The sequence below is a fragment of the Argiope bruennichi genome, chromosome 5 (assembly GCF_947563725.1).
Source record: "Argiope bruennichi chromosome 5, qqArgBrue1.1, whole genome shotgun sequence".
NCBI lineage: Eukaryota > Metazoa > Arthropoda > Arachnida > Araneae > Araneidae > Argiope > Argiope bruennichi.
In genome coordinates this window covers 75,963,264-75,990,372 of record NC_079155.1, presented here as the reverse complement: position 1 = coordinate 75,990,372, position 27,109 = coordinate 75,963,264, and the positions used below count along the sequence as shown (strand labels likewise).

The 27,109-nt window shown below is 31.7% G+C and overlaps 1 protein-coding gene across 1 annotated transcript; it reads right to left on the bottom strand.

Moving 5' to 3' along the window:
• Window positions 1-2,602: 2,602 nt before the first annotated feature.
• LOC129968858 (uncharacterized) lies at window positions 2,603-19,170 on the bottom strand. The gene is made up of 3 exons (XM_056083164.1): window positions 18,891-19,170; window positions 4,927-5,021; window positions 2,603-4,792 (listed from the first exon to the last, which is right to left on the bottom strand). The coding sequence occupies exon 3, from the start codon at window positions 4,738-4,740 to the stop codon at window positions 3,613-3,615; it is 1,128 nt and encodes a 375-aa protein (XP_055939139.1). The 5' UTR covers window positions 4,741-4,792; window positions 4,927-5,021; window positions 18,891-19,170; the 3' UTR covers window positions 2,603-3,612.
• Window positions 19,171-27,109: the final 7,939 nt, after the last annotated feature.

The following is a 27,109-nucleotide window of genomic DNA, read 5'->3' as shown; positions in this document are numbered from 1 at the left end:
TAGGATTTTCAGGGTCTTTAGCTTATAAGGAGACTGTAGATGACTTTTCGAACGGGGGCCTTCTGCCTAAATCCAGAATCGTCCTTGATTATTCTGCATGACGGACGATGCAGCATCATTTTCAGTGGCCAACAAAATAATAAGGATGAGGTACCATAGCCATAAGGTCCGTTGTCATTCAGTAATGAATAATAAGAATGATTTCTGCACGCAAATATCAGCTTTATATCTGTATAGATGGTTATATATTACACTAGTACAATATCAAGTACAATTTATATATTACTCTAGTACAATTTATCCAGTTAGATGGTTTAATTTATTAGTTTTGAGTTATCTTGTTTGTATACAAACGGATGTTATAGATACGCTTTCCCTTCGTAAATATCATCAAAAATATAACTCAATCTAAAACGGAGTCAAAATCTCATACCACATTTCATCCCATCAGTTTGCTTTGTTAATTTTGTCATGTTCCCGGAGAATCAGATATTTCCCAAAGTGACTTATTATTATTATTTTGTTGACAGGAGTTTAAAATATGCAGAAATGGCGATAGAAAACATGTACTACATTCAATGAAAAGATTTTGAGTTTGAAAGTTATGAGTGAGATTTTGAGCGTTTTTGAGTTGTCTGTCTGAAAATACGATAAATTACAAAAAACTTTTTTTTTTCTCGAATTGAGGGAATTCTAAAACGTAGAGATTCGTTGACATTTCGAGTTCGAATCTTTTGACCATTGCAATACTTCCCTTTTACTTTTTAAATGAGAAAGTGAAAACTAAACGCCATTTTTTTCTTCAGAATAACAAAGGAAAAAATGCTGCACAAATTGTGTTTCTACATTATTCTAGAATTAAAAAAAAAAAAATGTTATAGTAATACTAATTGTTTTTTTTAGCTTTGGAGTTTCTAACGATCAAGGATTTTTTTTTATCTGCTCAGTTTACTTGGGGAATTAGAAAGAGTAATTACAATTTCAGAAAAGATTTGGCAGAAGTTAACTTTAATTGATACATTTGATGATAGGCGCCTCAATATCAGGAGACACCCGAGCACAAGTCGAATCTGATTGGTTTGTCAGATCACATGATTTCAAATTATATGTCATGGAAAATCTTCTGTTGGCTATTTATCTTTCCTTTTGGCAATTAGATGTGTATTTTGGCGAAATTAATTTGTGAATAGATATCAGTACTGTAATATTTTGTTTTGTAATTCAGTTGATTAAAATTTTACACTCACATCTGTTTTTTAATAAAGCTGATATAGAAGAAATCAGGGTCTGCTACATGTTTCTAAGTGTGCTCTCATTTCTATATTTGAAAAGAAAATATTATGAACTGTTTTTTTATAAAATGCGTTTAAAATAACTGCGTTTTTTAAAAATTTCAGCGCCGCATAACGCACATTTGAATTCCATGTTTATTCCTTATCCTTGCAATACGAAACAATGCTTAGCGCTTCGCAGATAAAAACTGGTTACTGTAAAATTGGTGGAAAACGAATTTGGCGGTTTTCAATTTTCTGATCTGACAAACCAATCAGATTCGACTTGTGCTCGGGTGTCTCCTGAGATTGAGGCGCCTGTCATTTGATGTACTAATGATATTATGAAATCAAGCGACACCACTCAGTAAAATATGTTCATAGTAGCAATTAATTAACGAATTTATTGCTAGTAAATTAAGACAATTTTAACGCCAGTTCACAGTTTGAGGCTTAAAGATGAGAAGAAATGAAGTTTTGCGCGAGATTTTTATTTGAAATGAAACACAACCGATATTTTCACTTTCACTCTTTGAAAATGGCAACTCGTATTTGAAATATTCAGACAATGGTAGCTCATAAGTTTGGAGGTACTGTAGGCTATAGTATACTGCGCTAAGATTTTTTTTTTTTGGGATAGTTAAAATTTTATCATTTCTATTTAATTTCGAGTTGTTTAACTAATCAATTAAGGTGTCACGGTATCATCTAAACTGTCTTTTTTTAATTTTTAAAGCATGGAATCGTATTTTAATCGTATTGGAGTGTAATAGTTCTCTGTAACTGCTGTTCACAAAAAGCTTTTGAATTATTTCTAGAAATTTTGAAAAATTAACGCTTTAAAAAAATTTTGAGCTCTTTTTTAAAAAATATAAAATTTTCAACCAAAACTTTTTTAGGTAGCTATTAATATTCTACATAAAATCTTCTGTGGATTTCCTCTTGCTAATGATATACAAGTTATGATTATTATTTTGTATTTTAAAACAAGAAAAAAAAATGTGAGAAATGCATTAATTTTGGTTTTGAAACTGTTTTAAAAATTACTACGCGTCTTAGAGCTAATTCCATAGGAAATTTTATAAAGAATATATTTTAGAACAATCGAAAAACTTTATATCAATATCATAATTTTTTAAAAAAAGCCTTAGGATTTTGTAAAATAATATATAGACAAAAACACAACAAAACACAAAACACCGACAAAAACACAAACAAATTTAATGTTTCCATTCATGAGTACCATACTATAAGTACAACCAATTTGTCTGTAACTTTTATAAAATGTTATGCTTATTCTAAAAATATTTGAAACGATTTAATGAAAAAAAGTATTATGCTTGATTAATGAATATATTAAGAAAAAACCTACAAATGATCAATACTTCAAAAGTCATCAATCAATATAGAATTGATTAAATGCATATTTCTGCTTAAAACATAAATTAACAAATACATTTAAAAAAAATAGGAGTACATTAAATTTCATTGTTTTAGAAGCCTTAGCTTGACGGAAATTGTAAACGACCAAAAAAAAAAAAACCTCTAATTTCTAAATCTCTAATTTTTTATTTTTATAAAGAAAATCGCATATAGATGAAACTAAGAGACCTAGTACGTTTAAGTTTAACAATACATGTTTGCAGGTGACAGGGAGATACAAGAGTTCTTTTTTTTATTTTTATCGGGCTTCGTTTAAGCAGATGATCTGAAAATGGGAGTGGCAAGATTGTTCTCGTTCGTGTCGCACATCAAACTTTTTTCTATAATTTAATAACATTTTAGACTCATTTCAAATGATTAAATTTAGCAGATATTCCATAAAATTTGTTCGATTGCTTGATAATTTCTTAAGTACAGTATGACATTCACTTCTATGACTACATTCTAAATATTCTAAAATAGTTATATTTGCGAATTTCTGCATAAAAAATATTGATAAAAATCTTTGAAGTAAAAACATATCAATTAACTGGTTTTTAAAAATTGTAAAAAAAAAGTGACTCTTTTCTCTTAAAAAGAAGTATGAAGCAAACATCAATTTTTGTTTATCAAACAATTTGCATAAAATTATGCATATAACGTCAGAAATGCATTACCTAGTTCATTAACTAAAAAAAAAAAAGCTGCATTTGTATCCACTCTTAAAATATTAGAGCTCGATTGATTAATAAAATATCAACTACACCATCTAGAAATGATTCGTCAGCTTATGGTATACTTCATATTTCCAGTCTGTACTGACGTGGATTATAATTGATGCAAAGAAATTTATAAGAAAAAATTATACAATACATCAAAAAATTTATTATAGCAATTAAAAAAATCACTTGAGCAACAGTTAATGTATAGGAAATAAATCGCACTCTCGAACAGGAATTCTGCCATTTGGTGGGGCAACATGAAAGGATGTTAGAATTATTTCCTTCATCGGCAAAGGTTTTGTACAATCATGGGCAATCACCATTTGCACTGGTTCATAAATCGAATCTCTTTCTATATAGTCTTTCAAATGTTCCGGACTTTGTTGCCAAAAGTCTTTCAGTAGATTAACATAATCAAAGTCATACCAATCGGCAACAATGCGATTGAAAATAATGAAATACAGCAAATATCTGAATTCTCTTCCTCGAAGATACTTCCACATTTGTTCTGCGGCTTCCGAGAACAAACTTTGATAAGGCCAATCCAAGAGGAATCTCAATAAACGAAGGGGATTCTCTTTGAAAACTGATTCTCTTTGTTCTTCGTTCAGCTGGGAAATGCAAAACCTAAAATTGTCATGGTCCCTATAAGTTTTCTTCACAGTGTTTTCTATACATAACTTTTTATTATATGGGGTTAATCTATCTAAAAAACATCGCAAATAAAATGAATTCAAGTGGCAATTCAGAGCTGGATCTGAGACAAGATAATAACCAAATTGTAGTGCAATTTCAGACCAATTACTATACTTACGCGCAAATGAAATCCAAAATATTTGTTCATTAGTTAAATCAAAATCTGAAAAATCTATATGTTTAAGCATATTTTTTGCATCGGTTTCTAGAAAATAGCAAATTGCCAAGATAAAGCGATTTATGATGCAAATATGTTCGTCTCGAATTAGAACCTGGATTGTCTTTTGTCTGTCTAATATACCTTCATGTGTCCAAAACAAGCGGCAGCGTTGGAAATCAAATCTATTTCCAAGAAAATATAAATGATCGTGCTTAAACTTTGCCATCTCCAGAGATATGGGCTTGATTACAGCTAAAATGTTTTGTTGTAGCCGAGGCGGTATGTGTAGCTTAGATACTTTCTCTTCTGCCTTTTCCATTAATCTTTTCCATCTGCCTTCTCTAATATTTTTATCCCACAAATAGTCCAATTCATAAATGGAGCAACTAATTTCTGGTTCTTTGCAGATTGTAATAGCGATCTTAGCCAGGGTCATATGTTTCAGAGATGGAAGGAATGTCGCAGTCATGATTGATTTTATAATTCTGCTTTCTGGATCCAATGATTGAACGAAGATAAACCTAAATAAAACATTAACAAAATGTTAGCGTTAATTCAGAAGTAATATTAACAAATTAGAGGATATTTTTAGAAAAAATAAATCTAAATATTGTTGTCATCAGAACTATAAAAATTAGCATAATCTTATACAAACCTTTTTGGAACATGGAAGCAGCTTATTTCAACTGAGAAACTTCGTTCTCAAATTCTGCATGTAGTTTCCAATATCAAGTTAAAAATAAAGTATACCTGAAAAAGATGAAAAAAGAAATTTTAAATACAGATTCAGTATTTCTTTGAATTAAATTTACTAATTTATAAAAAAAATTTTAATTAATGGAAGGGCAATTTCAATAAAACATATATTGGTGAAAATGTGATAAATTTAATTTTAACTTGAATAATCCGTCTACCATTTTGGTATAATATTCGTAATGATGAAAATCGGAAGGAGTGATTGTTTTTCTCTTTACGCAAGGAAGCCATTGCATTTTATATTCTGTTTTATTGCTGTCTTAATTTCGAATTATGTTGGGTAGCAATATTGTTAAAATTGAAATCAGTATTATATTATGCAAGTTTAACTGACTAAAATTATCTCTGAACGATTATTAATTGAAAGAGGCACTGAAATTTAAATTTTTAAAGAAGCCCGCTCAGATTCCTTTCTTTATAACTGCAGAGTTTTAATTGTTTCAAAAATATTATTAACTATGATAAACTATTCTAAACAAGCAAACAAACGCGCTGTGAAATTAGCCAAAGATATAGCGAGTTTTACTTTCAAATTGTCAACGAAATCTTACACAGTTCATCAACCAGTGTCATCTTGTTGATCTTCGGTTCTGCAGCGCATCTGCTAACCCTATTCCAAAAGACATGGTTATGACCCTAATGAATAAGTGCCCACGGTCATTTTGTTGCACTTAAAAGCGGTGGGCACAAATACAGCCGACAATAAAGGGAGAAATTTCTTTTTAAATCCTCTGAGGTCGCGTATATACGCCCTTAACGATTAACAGAAGATTCCACAGAGCACGGAAAACACAGTTAAGACAGTTAACTTTCTCCATAGTTCCCTTTTGTTAAAAGATAATGCTGACATTTTTGGCTGTATGAGTTATCTTTCTCCTGAAATTGCGGATCGCAAGGGCTGTAATCTATCTTTATGGGTGGAATGTTCTGCTATATATTACTTCAAATTGTAAATTTAATAAAAACCGTGAGTAACCTCGGTCAGAAACACAGAACCGATCAGGGCCCGACTTAGCCCGGGGCAAAAACATTTTGCCTCCACCCTTCTGCTTCACTACTTTAGTAATGAAGAACGCTCATTAAAGAAGGAAACGTAAAATAAACTTTCTATTCGTTTTGGGGGCCCCCTCTGATGTGGAAGGAAGGACATACGGGGCAACTGCCCCTTATGCCCCTGCTCCGTGGAACCGATTTCGAAATTCTTTTAATTTCATACGAAAGCTTGTAATTTTCTGGATAAGTCATGAATGGTCTTCTTCTCCTATCATCTTCAATTTTGATAGATTTCACATAGCTCCAGCTACATTTCGATCCAGTATGTATGTCAAGTATGTAAGTTTATTTGGTAATGTATTTGCAACTTTGTAAACATTTCTAACCAATCAGAATGCTCTACGATTTTGTGCTTGAATGATTTAAAATTTTTAAATAAATATTAAAGTAATATGTTTTTCTATTAACTGGTTTGAAATATTAGATTATTTTGGACAATAAATTTGATTAGAAAATTTATTGTAGAAGAATTTAAAAATTAAAGCAGAATCAGTGATAGAACGTATGTCGAGTTTTTCGGATATTTTTCAAATTTCATTGACTAACATCCGAATGCCTTCTGAACATTTCACATTTTTATGATAGTCATTAGCTATAAAAAGCTTGGAAGTAGTAGTTCTCTTACTATTTTGTGCATTTAAAAATTTTTTTCATTCAATCATTTTGATCAGTCGTTGAAATGTTCGTTCGACTTTAACTGCTTCATGTCAAACCGAATTCAATTATTGAGTCTTGCTCAATGTAAGTCATCTGTTATGTGCGGTGGTGTAATGTATCTGAGGTTTGCAAGCAAGAATTGATCCACCATCGAAAACTAAAATTTCCTTTTTTAAATATTTTTTTTTTACAAAGAAACTTACTATAGCATTAGTCTATTTAAGGGTGCTAGCAAAAGTTTTATATTGAGCTTCAAATTCAAATTGCTGTACAATAAAGGAATATAAGAAACTGTTATTGTGAGAAGTTGTGAGTAAAGCATCGACATGAAGTCTCCAACGTTTTTCAGATGCGGTCACTTTTATTGGCTCAGAGCTTCGCTTCACTGGAAACAGATAACCTTCTACCATACTCCTTTCCCACAATAAGGAATGAATATACTGAGTAATTACCGCTTAGTGAATATGGGGAAAGTATTTGAGGATCATACAGTCCAAAAAGAAATTGAGGTATGTCTGACAGCTGCCAGTCTCTCACTTGGTCCAATGAATAAAGTCCCCGCTTCCACGTGTTTTTTCACCTATTTCCAAAAGGGTTCTTGCCACCTTTGCGCCCAGGCCTGAGCGGCCATTTCATTTTTATGGTCCAGGTCAGTCGTGATCATTTTGTTGAAATAATTTTACATTATTGTATTCTTCACACAAATTTGCATACTCTGATTAAAATAATAAGCATGAAAATAGAATCAGTTATATTCGCCTATGACGAACGACGCAATCCTCGCTCTCCTCTAGTCTATCTTTCCTTCTACGGTCAATGCTCTCCAAGGCGACCTTGGACCCTGGGATACAAAATTTGGTCGAATATACAAAATTTGGTCAATATTTGGTCGCCCTGTGAGTGAAAGAACCACGACAGATCTTTACTCCTCACATGAGGGATAGGTATTCGTTATGGGAGTATCAATACGTTCCCCAACCCTCATCTTATCTAGTATGACCTCGAAATAAGATTTCAATATACATTTGCCATGCATACAACATATCAAAATATTCATCGCTAGATTCCAACTACAAAGAAGGTTGCAATCTCCTGAAAGAGAAATATGGTTAACTCGATGACTAAGACAAGAGCTCAGAAATCTTCACGCAACCTCCTGACATGCACAAATAAAAATTTCACAAAAAATTAATCCGATTAATAATAATGAGCATGCAATATTAAGAGAAAATGAGACAAAAATAATATAATAGTTTCAAAATAAAGATATAGGAAAATCATTCCCCTTCCTGGATTAGAAGGCGCGATAACATATCTATGTTGGAGCCCCCGCCGATATGTCAATTTGACATTATAGCGCTGCAACACTAGTGCCCCAACGATTAAGTTTTGCTCCTTGTAGTAAACGTTGCGTTAGGAAGGTTAGAGGATTGTGATCTTAAAATACAAGTGTCGAATTTTTTAAGAGCCGCGATCACATTGTAAGCCTCTTTCTACGGTAGACCACCGTGCCTGGCTGGAAGTCAGCTTTTTACTGTAATATGCAATGAGATGTTCATTGCCCTCATCTTTGAGTTGCGATAGACAAGCTCTGAAGACCAAGGTTGGAGGCGTCAATGTATAGTTGAAATAGTTTGTCCATCTTTAATGTATATAGTGTGGGCCTGGAATACTTCTTCTTCTATTTGGCTCTAAGGAATTTTGTTTGGGACACTTTTCTTTGTGAGATTAGAGGTTAAGATTTTCCCCCTGAATAAATTCCCTTTTCGTTTGAGGGTGAGCAAGGTTTACAACCGTGCTAGACTTTTCTGAGGCACGCATGTGGGTGCCTGAACCTATGATGTGCCCCAACGTACATGCCTCTTTACAAACTAACATTTTTTATGTTGACAGTGAATCCAATTACCCTAAAGTTGAGTACAGCTGCGATGTGTAGTAAATGTTCTCTCCATGTTTTTGAGAATATGCCCACATCATCGATGTAAGAGTGGCAGTATTGCTTATGAGGCTCCAGTACCTTATCCATGGTCTCCTGGAAACTACCACCTGCCCTTTTCAAGCCAAACTGATCTGTAGTGACATATGTGTGTCACAAAGGCTGTAAATTTAAGTCTTTTTGCCAGCAGACCTTTGTTAAGTCGAGTGCTGATATGTGTGCTGCAGATTTCATTTGATACAGGAGCTCGTTTGAGAATCTCATGGAATATGCGCCTGGAACTGTGCACTTATTTAGAAGTACCATCCTTCTTGGCTACACAAACTACTAGATGGACCCAATCATTATCGCTTTCTTCAATGAGTCCTGTTCATAAAAGGTCACTGACTTGCCTCTCCACTTCATTTTTTACAACAGGTATTCAGTATGGCGGCAGTTTATTTGGAGTACAGTCCGCTGTTAGCTTCACGAAGTGACCTTGTGCCCTGACTGTTACAACCTGTTCACAAAATACATCGATGAATTTTCATAATATATTATCAAGTTCATGACACTGAGCGTCCTTTAAAGAGCACACTTCTTTAATCTGTTCTTGAGCTTCTTCGCAGGTAATGGTTATGCATCCTGTGGGAGCTAAACACACTTCCCCAAATGATTCGAACATTTTGGAATCGTGACACATCCGGGCTCATCTTATTGTATGGCACTTCTCTAACGCTTCCATCGGGTAGTCTAACCTTTGCTGAGTGCTTTCTAGTTATCTAGATGACCGTTATTGGCCCAATCCACATACTTATTAGAGCAGTTTCTAGGAAAACGATGGTAATAATAACAGCACCTGGTCACCCACAGTAAATGACTTTTCTCTTCATCTCAAGTTGTATCGGCTGGTATACCTCTCTTGCATTGTGTTAGATGTCTCTGTTGCAATCTCGTGTACCTTTTGCATTTTTTAGCAAATTCTTGTTAAGTAGGCTTCTGTCGAACGGAAGGCGAAAGTTGAAATTTTTATTTCGTCTGTCCAAGCACTCTTCAAGAATAATAGTTACCCTTGGGGTAATCTTCCATATACAAGTGCCCTCAGGGGCTCACCTACTTTAGGTGAGTACGGGTATCCCAATCCCAAAGTTCCCAAGGATCTATACTCCCTCTTTGTTTACACTCTTCTACGCCTTCTGCTGTCTGCTTGATTCTTCCATCCCTCGACGGCAAGCGAGGGTGCTCTCCTTGAGAAGCTGTCTCAGCTCTGCTTGCTTCTTGCTTCTCATGGACAGCCAAAGACCCCACATTTTGACCGTGTGTGGCTACCCATTAGACGGGTGATACATTTCAGTCTCCGGTGTTATCAATCGGCTGGTATCCTAGTCACAAGACTGGTATGCTCAAGGGGTTAAACTTCAGGGGTTTGGCTTTGTGGGTAGTCAACGTTCCTGCAAGTGGCCCTGAGCGTGTAGATCCTGGCCAACACCCCATCAGTATATTTTTAACTTTATAAAAGCTATTGGATTTTATCATTTTATATAGTTGTTCTTCGATTATAAACTTGTTTTACCTAACTAATCTGCTTTATCCAGTTTTTACTTGTTTAAATAAAGTCTAAGACTACCTTTTTACCATATGTCTGGCGCACTATGTTCAGATATGGCTCTTGCGCCAATAAACACCAAAATCCAATCCAATCCTGGTCAGCACCAAGGTCTGTAACGAGGCTGGGATAGCCTAGAGCCCACAATTGCCTTCCCTTGTTGGGCTCGGTGGTGGATGTTGCCGTCGGGACTCGAATTTTTGAGCCATTTGCATGGGTCCCTTCTTTCAGTGTCGAGGTCTCTATTCTTCTCTTTTTTTTATTGTAAAATCTCTTTCTATGAAGCATAAATTCTTGAAAATTATGTCTCCAATCTTGATACACAAAAAAATTGTTAGCATTATTGATGAACCAAAAATAATAAGAAGCGTTTTTTTGCTGTTCTCCTTATTGAAGTTGTATCTGCTGAGCAGGCTAATAAAATTATGCATTTATCGAAACATCGTTTATCATGCGTTTATCGAAACATCGTTTATCATGCGTTTATCGAAACATCGTTTATCATGCGTTTATCGAAACATCGTTTATCATGCGTTTATCGAAACATCGTTTATCATGCGTTTATCGAAACATCGCTTATCATGCATTTATCGAAACATCGCTTATCATGCATTTATCGAAACATCGCTTATCATGCATTTATCGAAACATCGTTTATCATGCATTTATCGAAACATCAAAAATCATGAAGTATCTGTCTGTCCACAGAACTCACTCAATATTTCTTGTCACCTTGTTTCTCAAAGAGGCTTGAAAAATGATTCAGAATCTTCTATTTTAGAAGCTTTAAAATCTTAAAATATCAGCGCAGTGGAAAGAATTAAAATTAAACAGGGTGGGATACTTCTCTCAGCAATGCATCTTAAATTAACATTTAATCAGCCTGTCCTACACAAATCTGTTAAAATTACATATTACAATTGTCCAGTTCAGCCATTTATTCCGAACCCGTTAATTTGCTACAACTGACAAAAATTTAGTCACACCGTTCATAATTGCCGAAGTAAACAGTCATGAGCTCAATGTTTTGAAACTTTGCATGACAGTAAAACATGTCAAAATGTAAGAATAACACAAAATCTATCATTCGCCGAAGTTCGATAAAAAGTTACAATTAGAACCCTAACAAATGGTGAATCTTTCGCATCTGTTCTAAAAACCCTCCTCACATATACAGACAGAAATATCTCTTGTCAAGATACCTGCTACTTTGACAGAGAATGATATGGTTTCTGTCCTACTGTGTCCAAACTGTCGGGCTTATAAAATAATCCAACCTAAGGCAAATTATGTACCTAATAAAAACAATATGCCCCACATCATCTCAGATGCCTTCATCTTGAAGTGCAATTTCTGAACAGTAGATTTCTCTTCCTGGCCTACATTTAGACCATTCATCTTTAACAGAAGATAAAAAATTCTCTCCCAGGCATCTCTTCTAAAAGCTTAAGTAAGCAAAAAAAGGCGAAAGAGAAAAAAATTGAGAACAAGAAGGCTCGTTTAGAGACCACCAAGAAAGGCAAAGATATATCCAAGCAATTCAAGAAACAAAACTTATCTTTGCAAAATTTTACAAAAAAAACCAATATTGAAAAAGTAAGATTTGATGATTCTCTCAACGCGAACTCATCTGAAGACGATTTAATGTCCGAGAGTGCTACTCCACCACTCTCTCCAAAGAGTAGTTAGCACTCACGTTTCTCCATACTTTTCCCCCTTGTCTGGTTCTGACTTATAGATACACTCGTTTCTTGGAACTGTCATGGAGAGAATCAAAATAATTCTGATATCAAGGATATAATTAATTATTATCAACCTGCTTGCATTTCCCTGCAAGAGACGTTTTTAAAATCTAATGATACAATTTTATTGCATGACTATCATGTTCTCCATAAGGCCAATGTTGGCGAAAGAGCTCTAGGAGGAGTTTCCCTTCTTATTTCAAATTCTGTGCCTTCATGTCCACTGGTTTTGAACACTTCGCTACAAGCCGTCGCATCCCGAATCCACACACGCTTACTGATTACCGTTTGTTGTCTTTACCTAAAATCAAACACATATATTTATCAGTTATTTTATTTACATAATCTTGTTTCTCAACTTCCTGAATCCTTCATTATTGTAGGGGATTTCAATGGCCACAGTCATCTTTGGGGAAACAATAACACTAACAACAGAGATCGTCTAATAGAACATGTTTTGGTCGATCATAACCTCTGTCTGTTTCACAATGATGAGCAGACTAACTTTCATACATCGACATACAGTTTTCATGCACTGGATCTAGCAATATGCTCTCACCTCTGTACCCCTTTTATTTATTTGCAAATGGATAAGGATTTACATAACATTAACCCATATATAAATTTGATGCAGCCAACTGGATCAAATTCATTTTATTAGCCAATATTAATGAGGAAATGGGGAATAACATTAACATATATACAGCAGTTGCCCAGATTACACAGGTTCGGATAACTGCAGCAGATGCTTCAATTCCTAAAACTTCTACAGTTCAAGGTATCCCATACCTTGGAATACGGAATAAAGATTGTCAAATATTATATATGTGGCGAGGGGAAGCCTAGGATATATTCCGTAGGTATCCCACTACTGAAAATTTCATTGACTTAAAAAAGGCAAAAGACAATTCTTGGCGGATTCAAAGCCGTAACAAACGAGACTCGTGGGAGAAATATGGGAGCTCCATCAGCCCTTCACTTTACAGCAAGCAACTTTGGAATAGGATTAAAAAATACATAGAACATCTGTGAGTCGTGGGATCCCAATCTTGCTTAAAAATAATGTTCCTGTAAGTTCTTTACGAAATATAGTTAACTCGATAATTCGGCTTTTGCTAACGGCGGTAGTAGTAAATATTACACAAATATATTCCAAAATTATAAAATTTTAATGGTAAAAAAAACTAGAATTAAAAACTGCAATAGACGCATCCAATAACAGATCATTAACACTATGAACTTAAAACCTCCCTCAATAGTGTACACAAATCTTCACCTGGACCTGATAATATAAATTATGATATGCTTAAAAATATTTCTGAACCTTCTCTTAAAAGCTTACTCTCCATATATAATAGTATTTGGCAAGAGCAATATTTTCCCACTGCCTAGCAAGAAGCAAACGTCATACTCATTCTGAAACCTGGTAAAAAAAAATCCTTCTAACTATATAACGATTGCCCTGACCAACTGTTTTTATAATAGTTTGCATAAAGAGTTAATAGCATATTTGTATACCCTTTGGAACTAAACAAAATGTTTTACATTTTTCAAAGTGGCTTCAGACGAGGATGATCAACTATGGGCAATCTATTGGTTCTGGAAACTGATGTGCGAAATTCTTTTCTCCGTAGAAAACATTTAATGGCTATTTTCTTTGATATCGCAAAACCCTATGACACAGCTTGGCGTTTGTCATCTTGAAGGACTTCTACAATTGTTATTTTAGAGGCAACTTGCCAGTCTTTATCCAAAACTTCCTGAAGTTAAGGAGTTTTAAGTTGAGTTCAGAATTTTTTAATATTTTAAATACAAAAGAAAGGAGTTCCTCAGGGAAGTGTCTTGAGTGTGACCCTTTTTGCTTTAAAAATTAACTCTATTTTAGATCATTTACCTTTATATGTGAAAGGCCATTTATACGTTGATGACCTTTTACATTTCTTGTTCCGGGGAGTGTATCGCTTTCATTGAAGTGCAACTTCAAACTGCAATAAATCAACTCATAGTTTGGTGTGATAAAAATGAATTTTCATTTTTTTCTGAAAAAATAAACGTGCGCTTTTCAATAGAAAAGGCATTCCTCCATTCTGAAACGGAGATTCATATAACAGTCATCCTGTTAAAGTATTTGACGAGATGAAATTTTGGGGTTTGATTTTTGATAAAAAGCTTCCGTTTACCTCTCATGCAACTTAAGAAAAAAAAAATGTGAAACTTATCTGAATATCTTAAAAGTTCTAATACTTCGTGGGGTGCCAACCGTTTCTTTATTTCGCATCTACAGAGTATTGCCTTTTAAATCGTCTCTGCTCCAGTTTTTGTTTTACTTTTTAAGTTTACATGTGGAATTTAAAAACATTGGTCTGATCAACTTAATTTTTATAACGCTTTTAAATTGCTATGGAAAATATTTTAATCGTATGTCTGGCGCAGTTTAGCCAAAACATGGCTCTTGCGCCAATAAAATTCAACCAACCAACCAACCAACCGCATCTACAGAGCAGTAATTTTATCGCAACTTGATTACGGTTGCAATGTATGGTTCTACAAGAAGCAGTATTCTCCAAAAATTGGATACTATCATGATGCCCTTGGAATGTGTTCTAGGGCATTTAGAACATCATCCGCACAAAGTTTGAATATAGAATATAATGAACCTTCTCTACACATCAGAAGGAAGATATTGTCTCTCCATTATTATTTTTAATTTTTTATCAAACTCTGGTCATGCCTGTTATAATTTCAATCAAAGCCGATTTATACAACGCCTTCAGGCTGCTCGACCATCATTAATATAATATTATATATCATTAATATAATAATAATAGATTGATTCTTTGCAATAAAATGCCTTTGATGTGTTCATAATTTTCGGATTCTTCGGGGACACCTGAAATGAGCCGAGGCCGTGCGCGAAAAAGATAAACTGAAGTAGCTATGCAGGAGGCCGAAAGGTTGAATTCGTGACGTCACAGTCGAAAGCCTCTGCTTAGCTCTGTTGGTGATGTAGGAAACGCTATTCCTATGCAGAAACTAACTATTTCGTCTTTCGATAGAAATTTTTCTATCTTTTTTTACGGATTCAAACTAACCTCGGAATGAATAGCCAATAAAAACTAAGAATTCATAAAACCTCTTTAATTAAACATTTATTTTCTTGCGGATTAAGAAGACCTTTGAAATAAATAGGGGATTTGTATCTTTAAATCCATAAGTTTCCTTTCAAATCAAATCGCATTTACAGAAACACAACAGAAGTACAAAGTTTTTGGCATTTACTTATTACTGAATGAATTTTTAACATCGACGATTAATTAAAATAAATATTTGAAAAAAAATAGTACAAGTAAAATAAAAAACTTTTAAAGAGGCTTTGACACAAATTTCAATTGCAAGAAATGAATTTTGATAGAAGATCACCCATTGTTTAGAGAAAAAGTACCAGAAACCAAAAAACATTTTTTTTCATATTCATAAAATAGCATATGCAAAAAACTGATATTTCATCAAAAAATCAATTTTAAAAAGATTAATTCAAAGCAGGAAATTCTGATGTTGGATAATCCAGTGTTTTGAGAAAAAATATACAAAAACGATAAATTATTTAATTTTATTTACATAAATTTCTAATTAAATTGTTAGAAACAGCTTTCCACATCACCCTGGGGGTACTGTTTCTAGATGCACTACCCCTTTTCAGAAATATTAAGCGAAGGTGGGTTCCCCAGTAGGTCTATTTCCTTCGTTTGCTAAAAGATTAATATCCTAAAGTTTATCCTACTAAGAAAAAGTTGACAGTTTTCTTTTCAAATTTTTAGCTCTAAGCTGGTCATTCTTAATAATGGGGCACAGGTTCTACAAAAAATGTAAGATTAAAGCTAACTAAAATTAAAAAAGCTAAATTAGCATTAAGTTCAAGGATCTCGACAAATTTAAATTATTACCTTTAATAAAAATAATATAGGAAATATTTCATTAAACTATTTCAAATTAAAATTCGTCATTCTGTATGTTTAAAAAATAACTGCGTTTCTGAATAATTTTCTAGCGATTTCCTCCAAAAACCTATTATTTTCTTTTGTCCACAATTGAATTTAAAAAATTATGTATGCTTTACATAAAGAGAAAAAGTCCGTTAATTTTCAGCCGAACAATTTCGTTTTGCTCGGCCCGCACAAGCGAGTTGATTTTTTCCGTACTTTAGGCTTAGCCGATCTCGGAGAGTAACATTAATTTCTAACCATTATGAAACACTTACATTTAAAAGAAGCTATTGAAATTTCTAAGCTTTAGAAGAACCTAAGAAATGCTTAAATTACATAATTAAATAAACGATAATGTAGAGGTAATATAATCAACAATTAAAGCATCAAATTAGACTTGTCACCACGTGAGTAAATACAAGAACAACTTTATATCTAAAAATATTGCAATCAAAGTTAACTCCAAAATATAACTAGATTATATTTTTGTATGGAACTAACATAAATTTAAAAAACTTACTTTAGAATGAGTTAATCCAAGAATACACCGGAATTTCGATATGTATTTCTTTAAATCACGCGCGCATTCCAATCGCAAGCACTCAAACGAAGACTTTACGCTGTGACGTCACAGCAGCTAAATTTCTCATGTTAATGGCCTCCTCTAGGTAGCGCTCTTGTCTTTTTCGCGCACGGCCTCGAATGAGCTCGACTATGTCAGGTAGCATTACAATTAAGGCAAGTTACCCAATTCTTCTCTATAATCCTCATCCTCTTTGCTTGCTTTTCAAATAATATAATATCGCCGCCTTTCAATTCAAACTTAGGCATGTATTGTGAAATGTCCAATTTCTGATTTGAAAGAAGTCTTTCCTCTAATGGGCTACTGTGACCAGGTTTGACACTCTCAGCCTCTATTTCAAATCTCCGGAGATCGTATTCTCGCTGTTTCACTGTCTTTTTCGTCTCTCTGTTTCTCCTCTTCCACTAATCTTGAATTGATAATCATTTTATATACTTCCTTCACATAGGTTTTTCCGTAATGGACGTTTTCCATTACTAGATCCTTAAATTTTACTCTAGTCATGTCTTCATCTGCATTTTCCTCTAACTCGAGCGCTAATGCAAATAGGTCGCATTTTTTACCTATCCCGAAAAAGGCCATTTTGAATTCTATATAAAACTTTATTTTTATCGAGTTATAAATCGTTCTTATAATCCGCGTGAATTGTTATCCTTGTATTAATCAAGAGTGAAGGGAATGACATATTCTAGAACAATTCTTAAAATTTTCTAAAATTTACATTATGTTATCACAAATAACAACCCTAGGTTATGAGATTACTACCATTCCTTTTTCAACAATCACAAAATATTAATAGCAACTTTTCACATTCTATATGAATTTAAGAAAAATTCAGAAATAATGAAACATTGAGCAATATATCTACTTTGTATGACATAAATACAATTATCTAAGTATTTGCAAAATAATGAGCTTATCATATTAATAAAACTCATTTCATTCATTTATATTATGAATGAAATGATGATGAAACGAATTTAAAACAAACAATTATTCAAGAGAATAACTTTTTCAATAAGATCACTATAATCTAAATAAAATTCAGAATTTCAATATATTTGCATGCACTAACTAAACGTAAAAATTATCTGGTATAAGTTATCAGTTTCGACCAACAAAAGAATCGAATTAGCTTCACTGAATTATTAATGGATCACTTTCATTTTAGCATGCAGTGGATGAACTGACAGTTTAAACTTAACAATATGGTCACTAAATCTAAATGTAATACTATCCAAGCAGAATATGGCATTCTTTTCGGAAAACTTATTCAAAATCAGCAATGTACCAACTCAATGTGTGAATTCACTGATACATTAATTTCAGAATTCTAAATTTGCTGAATTAATGTAGCAATGTCTAACTCACACAAATAATAATAATAATAACATTCAGAACTCGAAGGTATAAACACCATATATATTAAAATATACGCTTAAAAATAGCTCATATTATACGAGAACCAGTGAAATGCAGATATACTAAACAAAATGTTTAAAATAATCGTTCATCCTTCACTATTCATTAAGATGCAATCCACGTTTCTGGTTCCGTTTTACTGCTATATTTTATACTTAAAGACAATAATAAGATACTAATCTATTACAACCACCTTGTTAGGAGTAATTCTTTAAACACCACAATTTATTCCAAGATTGGTGCTTCAATTCATTATCAAAATGCTTAAGTTATAGATATTTAAAACGAAACAGTGTCATGATGCTCACTACAGAAATAATTTTAGCATACAGGAAAAAATTTCTGCTTTTATTGTTCTTATTGTCATAAGCAATGTTGCTAAACAAGAATCGTATGACACGATTGTTTTAAAGTTACTCGAGACGGACGATTCTTCAAACAGATGGAAAAATTACAACTTGTTCAAGGGAGATGTTTACTTCCGTTTTACAATACTTTGTCAAATATATAAAACTACAGAATTCTGTGAAATTATCGATGTCTCGAAGCAACTTTTTATTCTTTTTGTGCTTTGTTTTCTTTTTGTTACAAATTAATTCTACAAATTCCTCAAACGCTGATGCTTTGACAAAAGCTACGAACTTATTAACACTGGCGTTTTCATTAACAATGTATCTTTGCACTGGTGTACTTTCGAAAAATATTTTTTATAAAAATACCAGATACTTGCAAAATAAACAAAACAAGATGCCATGCATTATTAATTAAAAACTGTAGAATTTTTTAGAAATAACTAAAACAACACTGACATGTTAAAAGATATATTACTATCCATTATTAGTTGCTGAAGACATTATTCGTAACAAATATTAAGGAAGATGAATGAAATCAAAAGCTCTTACTTCAATGGCGTCTTCGGAGGACGGAAGTTGCCGCCTCCGTATATTTCAAGCTATTACTCCCAATATGGCTGGTGTCGTTTTTCGGCTAGGTTTGGGCAAACGTTTTAGTTAAATGTTCCGTATCAACCACGATAATTTTATAGAAGTAATTCAACAAACAATCTAATTCCACATTATTGTATTCCTCACACAAATTTACATACTCTGATTAAAATAATAAAATCGAGTTCTATTCGTCCCTGGCCAACGTCGCAATCCTCGCTCTCCTTCTCTAGTCCCTATCTTTCCACCTCCGATCAATACTCTCCGGGGCGCCCTTGGATCCTGATTGGATACAAGGGCGCCCCGGAGAGTATTGATCGGAATCGATCGCCCTGTGGGTGAGAGAACAACAAATTTACTCCATGTAAAAATTATAAAATTTTTTTCAATATACAAAAAAGCATATTTAAAAACATCGGGTAACGATATCTAAACTTAATTTTCATTAAATTTATGAAATGTTTGCTTTGAATCTTTTCATTTTTATCTTTAATAAACATTTTGGGGTCCCATTTATATAATATTCAAATTTCACAATAATGCGATACCAAAACATTATTTGAAGCAGGAAATTATTATATTGTATCATTATGTTTTGGAAAAGTTATAAAATAATTATAAACATCATGTTTTATTTCATTTTATTTATAGTTCATTTTATACTTATATGTCATTTTTGTTATTATAATTTATGTAAATATTTGATACAACTGAGGACAAATGAAAGTTGATGATGACCGAATAAGATCCTTTTTATTTGCTGCTGACAAAAGTAAGATAGTCTTATATTTATTGCCATTAGAAGGAATGGCAACAGTTATGATTTGAAAATGAAGAGTAATAAAAGTACTGTAGATCAGAAGTTACGATATGTAAGTTAATTTACAAGTACATATTCAGTATCTAACAAATGTTTAGTGTTGTCCTTTTTTAAAAGAAATTCATTAAAAATGCTGTAATTAAATAGCTAAGTAAACAAGAAATTGATATTATTATAGCAAATGCAATGATTAAATATTAATCATGTGTTTCATACTTATTTCTAAAGAGTATTTGCTGTTACGCATAAAATTTTAATATATGCGTAAGTTTTTAGTTTTTTTTTATTTACTTGTAAAAGAAATAAAAGTTTTATTAATAAAATTTTTAATCGAAATTTTACTATAAAATATCGATTGCACATACGTTTGCCAGGATAAAAATAATATTGACAGTCAGACTTACTACTGTAAATGCCCCCTCCCCTTTCTTTTAATTGAAAATTGATTAAAACAGTTTAAATACGAGTAAGTCGAGAGTTTCCAAATCATTTGTTACAAAAGATAAAAATTTTAAAAAGGGAATGAAAAAACTTTTTAGATAAAAATTTTTTTATGAATGTTTATTTTCAAATTTTTACATATTAAAAGATTTTGTACGGTCTTTAAAACAATTGAGCATTAAAAATAATCTGAATTCTGATTGCTATAAAATCCCTGAACACTCGGTGGCGTTCTAGCGAACTCCGAACGAACAGGTCAGAGGTTGAATCCTCGGACTGGGCAAGGTCGACTCAGCCTTTCACCCCTTCAGTGGGTCAATGAACTGAGGACCAAGCGTGTTTGGGAACTAAAAAACTGGGGGTTCCGCGTTAGGCTGACCATCTAAGAGACATATTGCTTGCACCTCAGGGCCCTAGGTGAAGTAAGCAGATATGGGCACTGTAGACCTTGGCCCACATAGGGCTGTTGTGCCACTGAGTTTAGTATAAAATTCCTGATTTTTCACACTTTTTATGATTCTTCGACTCTAATTTAACATGATAATGCTTATAAACTGGTATGCTATCTGTAAATTGAGACATGCGTGATGTGATATCTATGATGAAAAATTCATTCAAAACTTTTTACAGCGCAAACTATTAGGTCTTGAGCAGAAAATTGAAACTGGACGCGTAATTATTTCTGAGGTGACTGAAAAATTTTCAATGCATTTCTTTTACAGATTTACTTTATGAAAATAACATGTCATTTTAAAATGTAAGTTTCAATGTCATTAACTGAATTTCCTTATTATCTTTTCTCTAATTTCAATAAATTTAAAAGAGATAATTTTGAAGATTTATTTAGAACCACGTTTTTAATTACTTCAGTTACTGTATTCACATTCATGTACAATTTCCAAAATTAAATACATTTTTGGCAAGTTAGCTTTTCTGAGTTTAAGTCACATTTAAATGATGTCTTTGCGATTGCAACTGTAGTTTCTGATCCAAATTTTCTTTTAATCGCTCAGAAAAAAGATGTTCCCAATGATATTCCTGCGATATGATTCAATATGAATTCTAGATTCAAATCATAAATCTGAATTCTGTAACTGTTGTTCTCGCATGCCGTGCGAGACATTCACTGTCTTACTCAAAGTTCAAAATTTTATGACGGGCTGGTTGGGGGGGGGATAAAACTTTTATTAAAGAGTATATAAAAGTTTTGTAGAAGCCATTCCCAGTAATTTGAAAATATTAATTATTAATTCGAATGTGTACTATCGCTTAAACATAGAATAATTTGTACATTTTCTTTAAATCCATAATGTTTTTCCTACAGACAAAGAATTGAAAATGGAGATTGTCCTGATCAGCCGTGACCCCCGAGAGATAAGGCCTGCTGCCTGTTGTAATGAGTTTTCACGGTTAGGCGGGCGCTCCGAGAAGAACGGAGAATAACATAATGCGTAACTTGCGATGCATAACGTTATACTTCCTCAATAATTTTCGTCAAATCTATAAATTATCAAATAATTGCATTGATGCTAAATAAAATATTACTTTGTATTTAAAAAATTGACATTTAAACAATTACAATCGCGGTTTGAGAATTTCCGATATTGAATATCACAATTTCTTGACAACTTTCGTCATTAAACACACATTCACCGAATTATTAAATAGGTGCATAATAATTGATAATTTACCAATTATTTATTATATGTTTCTGTAAAATAGATGTTTACATTGAATTTTCTTTGAAATGGAAACTTTTTTAGTTCTCAGGAATTTTATTTTTTTAAAAAGGAAGCTAATTAATAGTAAAAGATTTACACTTAGAAAATAAAAATTGCTGTAAACATAAAATTTGATTAGTAACATAATAAGAGTATTCATTCATTTTTTTATGCTCTATATAAATATTGGATTTAAAATTTTTTACTAGAAATGTTTCTTTAAAAAAATATAGCAAATCTATGAGCTGTACTTGTACAAAGAAATAATGTATTTAAGTTAATAAATATGAATGAATTAAGAAATTATAAAATATGAACTAGATGAAGACACATATTAGTAAACATTTATTTCAACATAATAGCAAGAAAAAAACAATACAATTATGCAGAACTCGTACATATGCAAAATAGAAATACTATTAAAATGTGATTAATAAACAATTATTTGTATGTACTATATAAAAAAAATACAATTATTTAAAATACATATATACAAAATAGAAATACTATTAAAATGTGATTAATAAACAATTATTTTTATGTACTATATAAAAAAAATACAATTATTTAAAATACATATATATAAAATAGAAATACTATTAAAATGTGATTAATAAACAATTATTTTTATGTACTATATAAAAAAATACAATTATTTAAAATACATATATATAAAATAGAAATACTATTAAAATGTGATTAATAAACAATTATTTTTATGTACTATATAAAAAAAATACAATTATTTAAAATACATATATACAAAATAGAAATACTATTAAAATGTGATTAATAAACAATAATTATTTTTATGTACTATATAAAAATACAATTATTTAGAACACATATATACAAAATAGAAATCACTTCAAATATGATTTCTAACAAAATAAAAAGGACAATTAAAATTGTAATATTCTTAAGCTGCACAGGTTATAATTTTACTAATCTTTAACAATATAAATACATTTAATTTCACAATTACATTCAATTAAATTTTTAAAAATGATTTTCACTTTATGATGATGAGAAATATGTTGGGCAGCCAGGAAAAATACTTGGCATAGCATTTTCTTTCAGTCTGGGCTTCTTCAAAGGAGCAGATAATGTTTTCCCTGTACTTTAATTGTAGAAAGTAGTTCTGTAAGTAGTAGTAAAGCACTTCACCATCTTTAAAATGTCTTTTACATACCTGAAAAAAAAAACCCAGAAAAAATTCGCTATCATGTAGAATAAATTTTTATATTTATGAACCTACAAATGAAGGTGAAATTTTTTTTTAAGTTCTAAAAATGTTTTAAAATACTGCTTAAAACTCGGTTATTTTCATGCTTTATTTAAAAAAAATCTGAGTGGCCAATATTTTACATTAACAAAATAAATTATTAATATAACAAATTAATTATTTACATTAACAATATAAATTGTGTGCAACTAAATCTATACTTATAATAAAGCTCAATGTGTGTGTGTGTGTGTGTGTGTGTGTGTGTTGGCGCTCTACAGGCCAGGTCATTTGACATACAGCTATCAAATTTGCTACATGTATACCTTAGAGGTCGGGAATGTGCACCGGGGGTCCTTTTTTTGAAATTTTAATTAGAATTTTAATTATTAATTAAAAACTAACTTTCCCGCCAAAAAAATCTTCCATTTTCCCCACCGCCAACTTTTCAGCCAAAAAAATCTTCCATTTTCGCCACCGCCAACTGAGTAAGGCTTCCGTTTTTTTTTCTCCCAACAGTAATGAGGCTAGGGTTAGTATTTTTCGGCGGATTATTTCAAACGATTCTGTTAATTTTCTTAATGTTTGATGCATTTAAAATTAAACATTGTTAATTAATCGATCCTTCAGATTCATTCCGAAGTACTTTTGCATTAAAATAAAACAGAATAAAGGAAATTAAAAATTTCTAATCCGCATAGCGTTACCCCAACTGGCGTAGAAAAAAAAATCACGTATTTGCGTTACGTAACTGGCGTTGAAAATTCACGCCTGCGCTTTGTGTTCTGAATTCCGCATTGTGTTGACGAATTATTATCAACGGATGCGGACTGGATTTAATTTTTTTTTAGGTTCGTTGCATGCTTTTGTAATTAAAATGTATTTATGTTAGTTATTTATTTTTGGTATATGCTTATAGTTTTAAGTGCATCGTTTTTTAAGTAGTTTTTTTAAAACCTGTTTTAAACCGTTTATTTTAAACGATTCGTTTCATTTTCTTAGTGTTTGATGCATTTAAAAGTAAACATTGTTAATGAATCGATCTGCTCATGATGAATCTAAGAAAATTTTGTTGACAAATTCTTGAGATAATACGTAAATTGAAAAAGATATTCTTTAGTGCCCATAAACTTTAAACGCTGAGTGACTCTATTTTCATTAATCAGATTATAAAAAAATTCTTTGTTTCAGTAAAAAATATTATTATATTAATTGCAGATTAATTCTTTCCACTTTAATTTAAAGCATAAATTCTACGGGTGCTAACAGAAAATTAGAGAGATACATATTACGTTATGACTGAAGGCCTTTATAATATTATGAGTGAATCATATGACTATCAAAATTTGAAGTTTTAAAATATTTTGATGAAGAAGCTATTAAAGTAGGAATTGCATAAAATATTTAAATATAAAAATTTTAACGAACATTAAGATTGGCGAACCGGCTGGTCGACAAATTCTTGAGATATTACATAAATTAAGAAAGATATTTTTTAGTTCCCATAAGGTTTAAATGCTCAGTGACTCTGTTTTCGTTAATCATGTTATTAAAAAAAAATTAACATTTATTAACGAACACACTGATATTCACCGTTACTCTGATTAGATGTTATAAAATCTGAATAGATAAACATAAACGTGTAAACAGCTGTGCGCCGGTTTCTATGGCAACACAGCTGGAAAGGGAAAAGAAGTTTCTAAGACAGAACATCTGCTTTACACAATTTTATAGAATAACTTTTCCCCTTTTTCGTTTCATTTTTTTAAAAAATTACTTATTTAATAAGAACACCTGCTTTACCCAATTTTTTAGAATAGTTTTTTTCCCCTCTTCGCTTGCTTTAAAAAAGCATCTATACTTATATATAAAGTTCAATGTGTGTGTGTGTGTGTGTGTTGGCGCTCCACAGAAAAGACCATTTGACCTACAGCTACCAAATTTGGTACATGTATACCTTAGAGGTCGGGAATGTGCACCTGGGGTCCCTTTTTTGAATTTTTAATTAAAATTTTAATTATTAATTAAAAGCTAAATTTCTCGACAAAAAATTATTCATTTTCCCTACCACCAAATGAGTAAGAGTTCAGTTTTTTTTCCCCAACAGTAATGAGGCTAGGCTTAAGATTTTTCGGCTGATTATTTCAAAGGATTCTGTTTATTTTCGTAATGTTTGATGCATTTAAAATTAAACATTGTTAATTAATCGATCTTTCAGATTAATTCTGAAATACTTTTGAATTAAAATAAAACAGAATAAAGGAAATAAAAATTTCTAATCTGCATAGCGTTACCACAACTGGCTTAGAAAAACTCACGCATTTGCGTTACCGTAACTAGCGTTGTAAATTCACGCATGCGCATTGTGTTCTGATTGTTGACATGACAACCAATATCAACGGACGATTTAAATTATTTTTAGATTAGTTGCATGCTTTTGTAATTAAAGTGTATTTATGTTAGTTATATATTTTTTGTGTATGCTTATAGTTTTAAGACCATCGTCTTTTAAGTAGTTTTTTTAACCTGTTTTCAACCGATTATTTTAAACGATTCGTTTTATTTTTTTTTTAGTGTTTGATGCATTTAAAATTAAACATTGTTAATTAATCAATCTGGTCATGATGAATCTGAGAAAATTTTGTTGACAAATTTTTGAAATATTACATAAATTAAGAAAGATATTCTTTAGTGCCCATAAAGTTTAAACACTCAGTGACTGTTTTCAATAATCATATTACAAAAAAAATACTTTGTTTCAGTAAAAAAATATTATTATATTAATCGCAGATTAATCCTTTCCACTTTAATTTAAAGTATAAATTCTATGGGAGCCAACAGAAAATGAGAGAGATACATATTACGTTATGACTGAAGGCGTTTATAATATTATGAGTGAATTATATGCCTATCAAAATTTGAAGTTTTAAAATATTTTGATGAAGAAGCTATTAAAGTAGGAATTGCATAAAATATTTAATTATGAAAATGTTAACGAACATTAAGATTGGCGAACCGGCTGGTCACCAAAGGCTGCTAGTAGTAAATAAAAAGGTAAGCTTGAGATTAATTGATGAATAAATTTAATAAAGAGCTTATTTAAACAGAATTTTTATACCAAAATTATTTATAAGAATCGAATAAGTAAGAACCCTGACAGGACTATCATAGACAAACAAATGATAGTCTAAAAATCGATTCGATTTTTGACATAAAGAAATAGAGAATTTGTATAAATAGATTACAGTTATTTATTCTTATTTCATTAAGTTCATTCTTAATCAACACTACATCATTGAGAGAACAAATAATATTGAAAAAACTAAATCGTAATTATAATTTGTTGTTAAAACAGAACGTGATGAACAAATAGGCTTAACAGTAACAGATTCAATAACACTTTAAGTTTATATTGAGGATTATGAAAGAAATATACTTACCTTCAATAATTTGTACCCCTCAGGGGTGCAAATTATAATAAATAAATATTTCGCGTATTTCGTGTTTCTCATAATATTTCAATATCTCATAATATGTTTCTCATTCGTATTTTGTGTTTCTCATAAATAAATATTTCTTGTTTTGATCAATAGTAATAAATTTTTTTAAGAAAGACAGGTTTCTCACACCAGCCATATTGAAAACAGAGAGGATCCTCTCAAGCATATTGTACTATCAAATCGAAGATGACAAAAACAACGGAATTTTCAAGTGCTGCGTAAATATTGTTAAAAATTCTTTTTGCTTCTTCAATGTCTGCACAACGGCACATGACCCGACATAGTTTTAAATATTTTTGAATTCTAACTAATTCGATTCTTTCTAGAAATACCTTTCTTTCGTATTTTTTTAAAATATTTCTTCTCAAATATCTGCCAGTCTTCGTCATAATATTCCCAATACACAATAGATGAAGAATCAACTTGGAATCTGCTCTTGTTCTTTGTTTTCCCAAAATTCTTTAAATCAA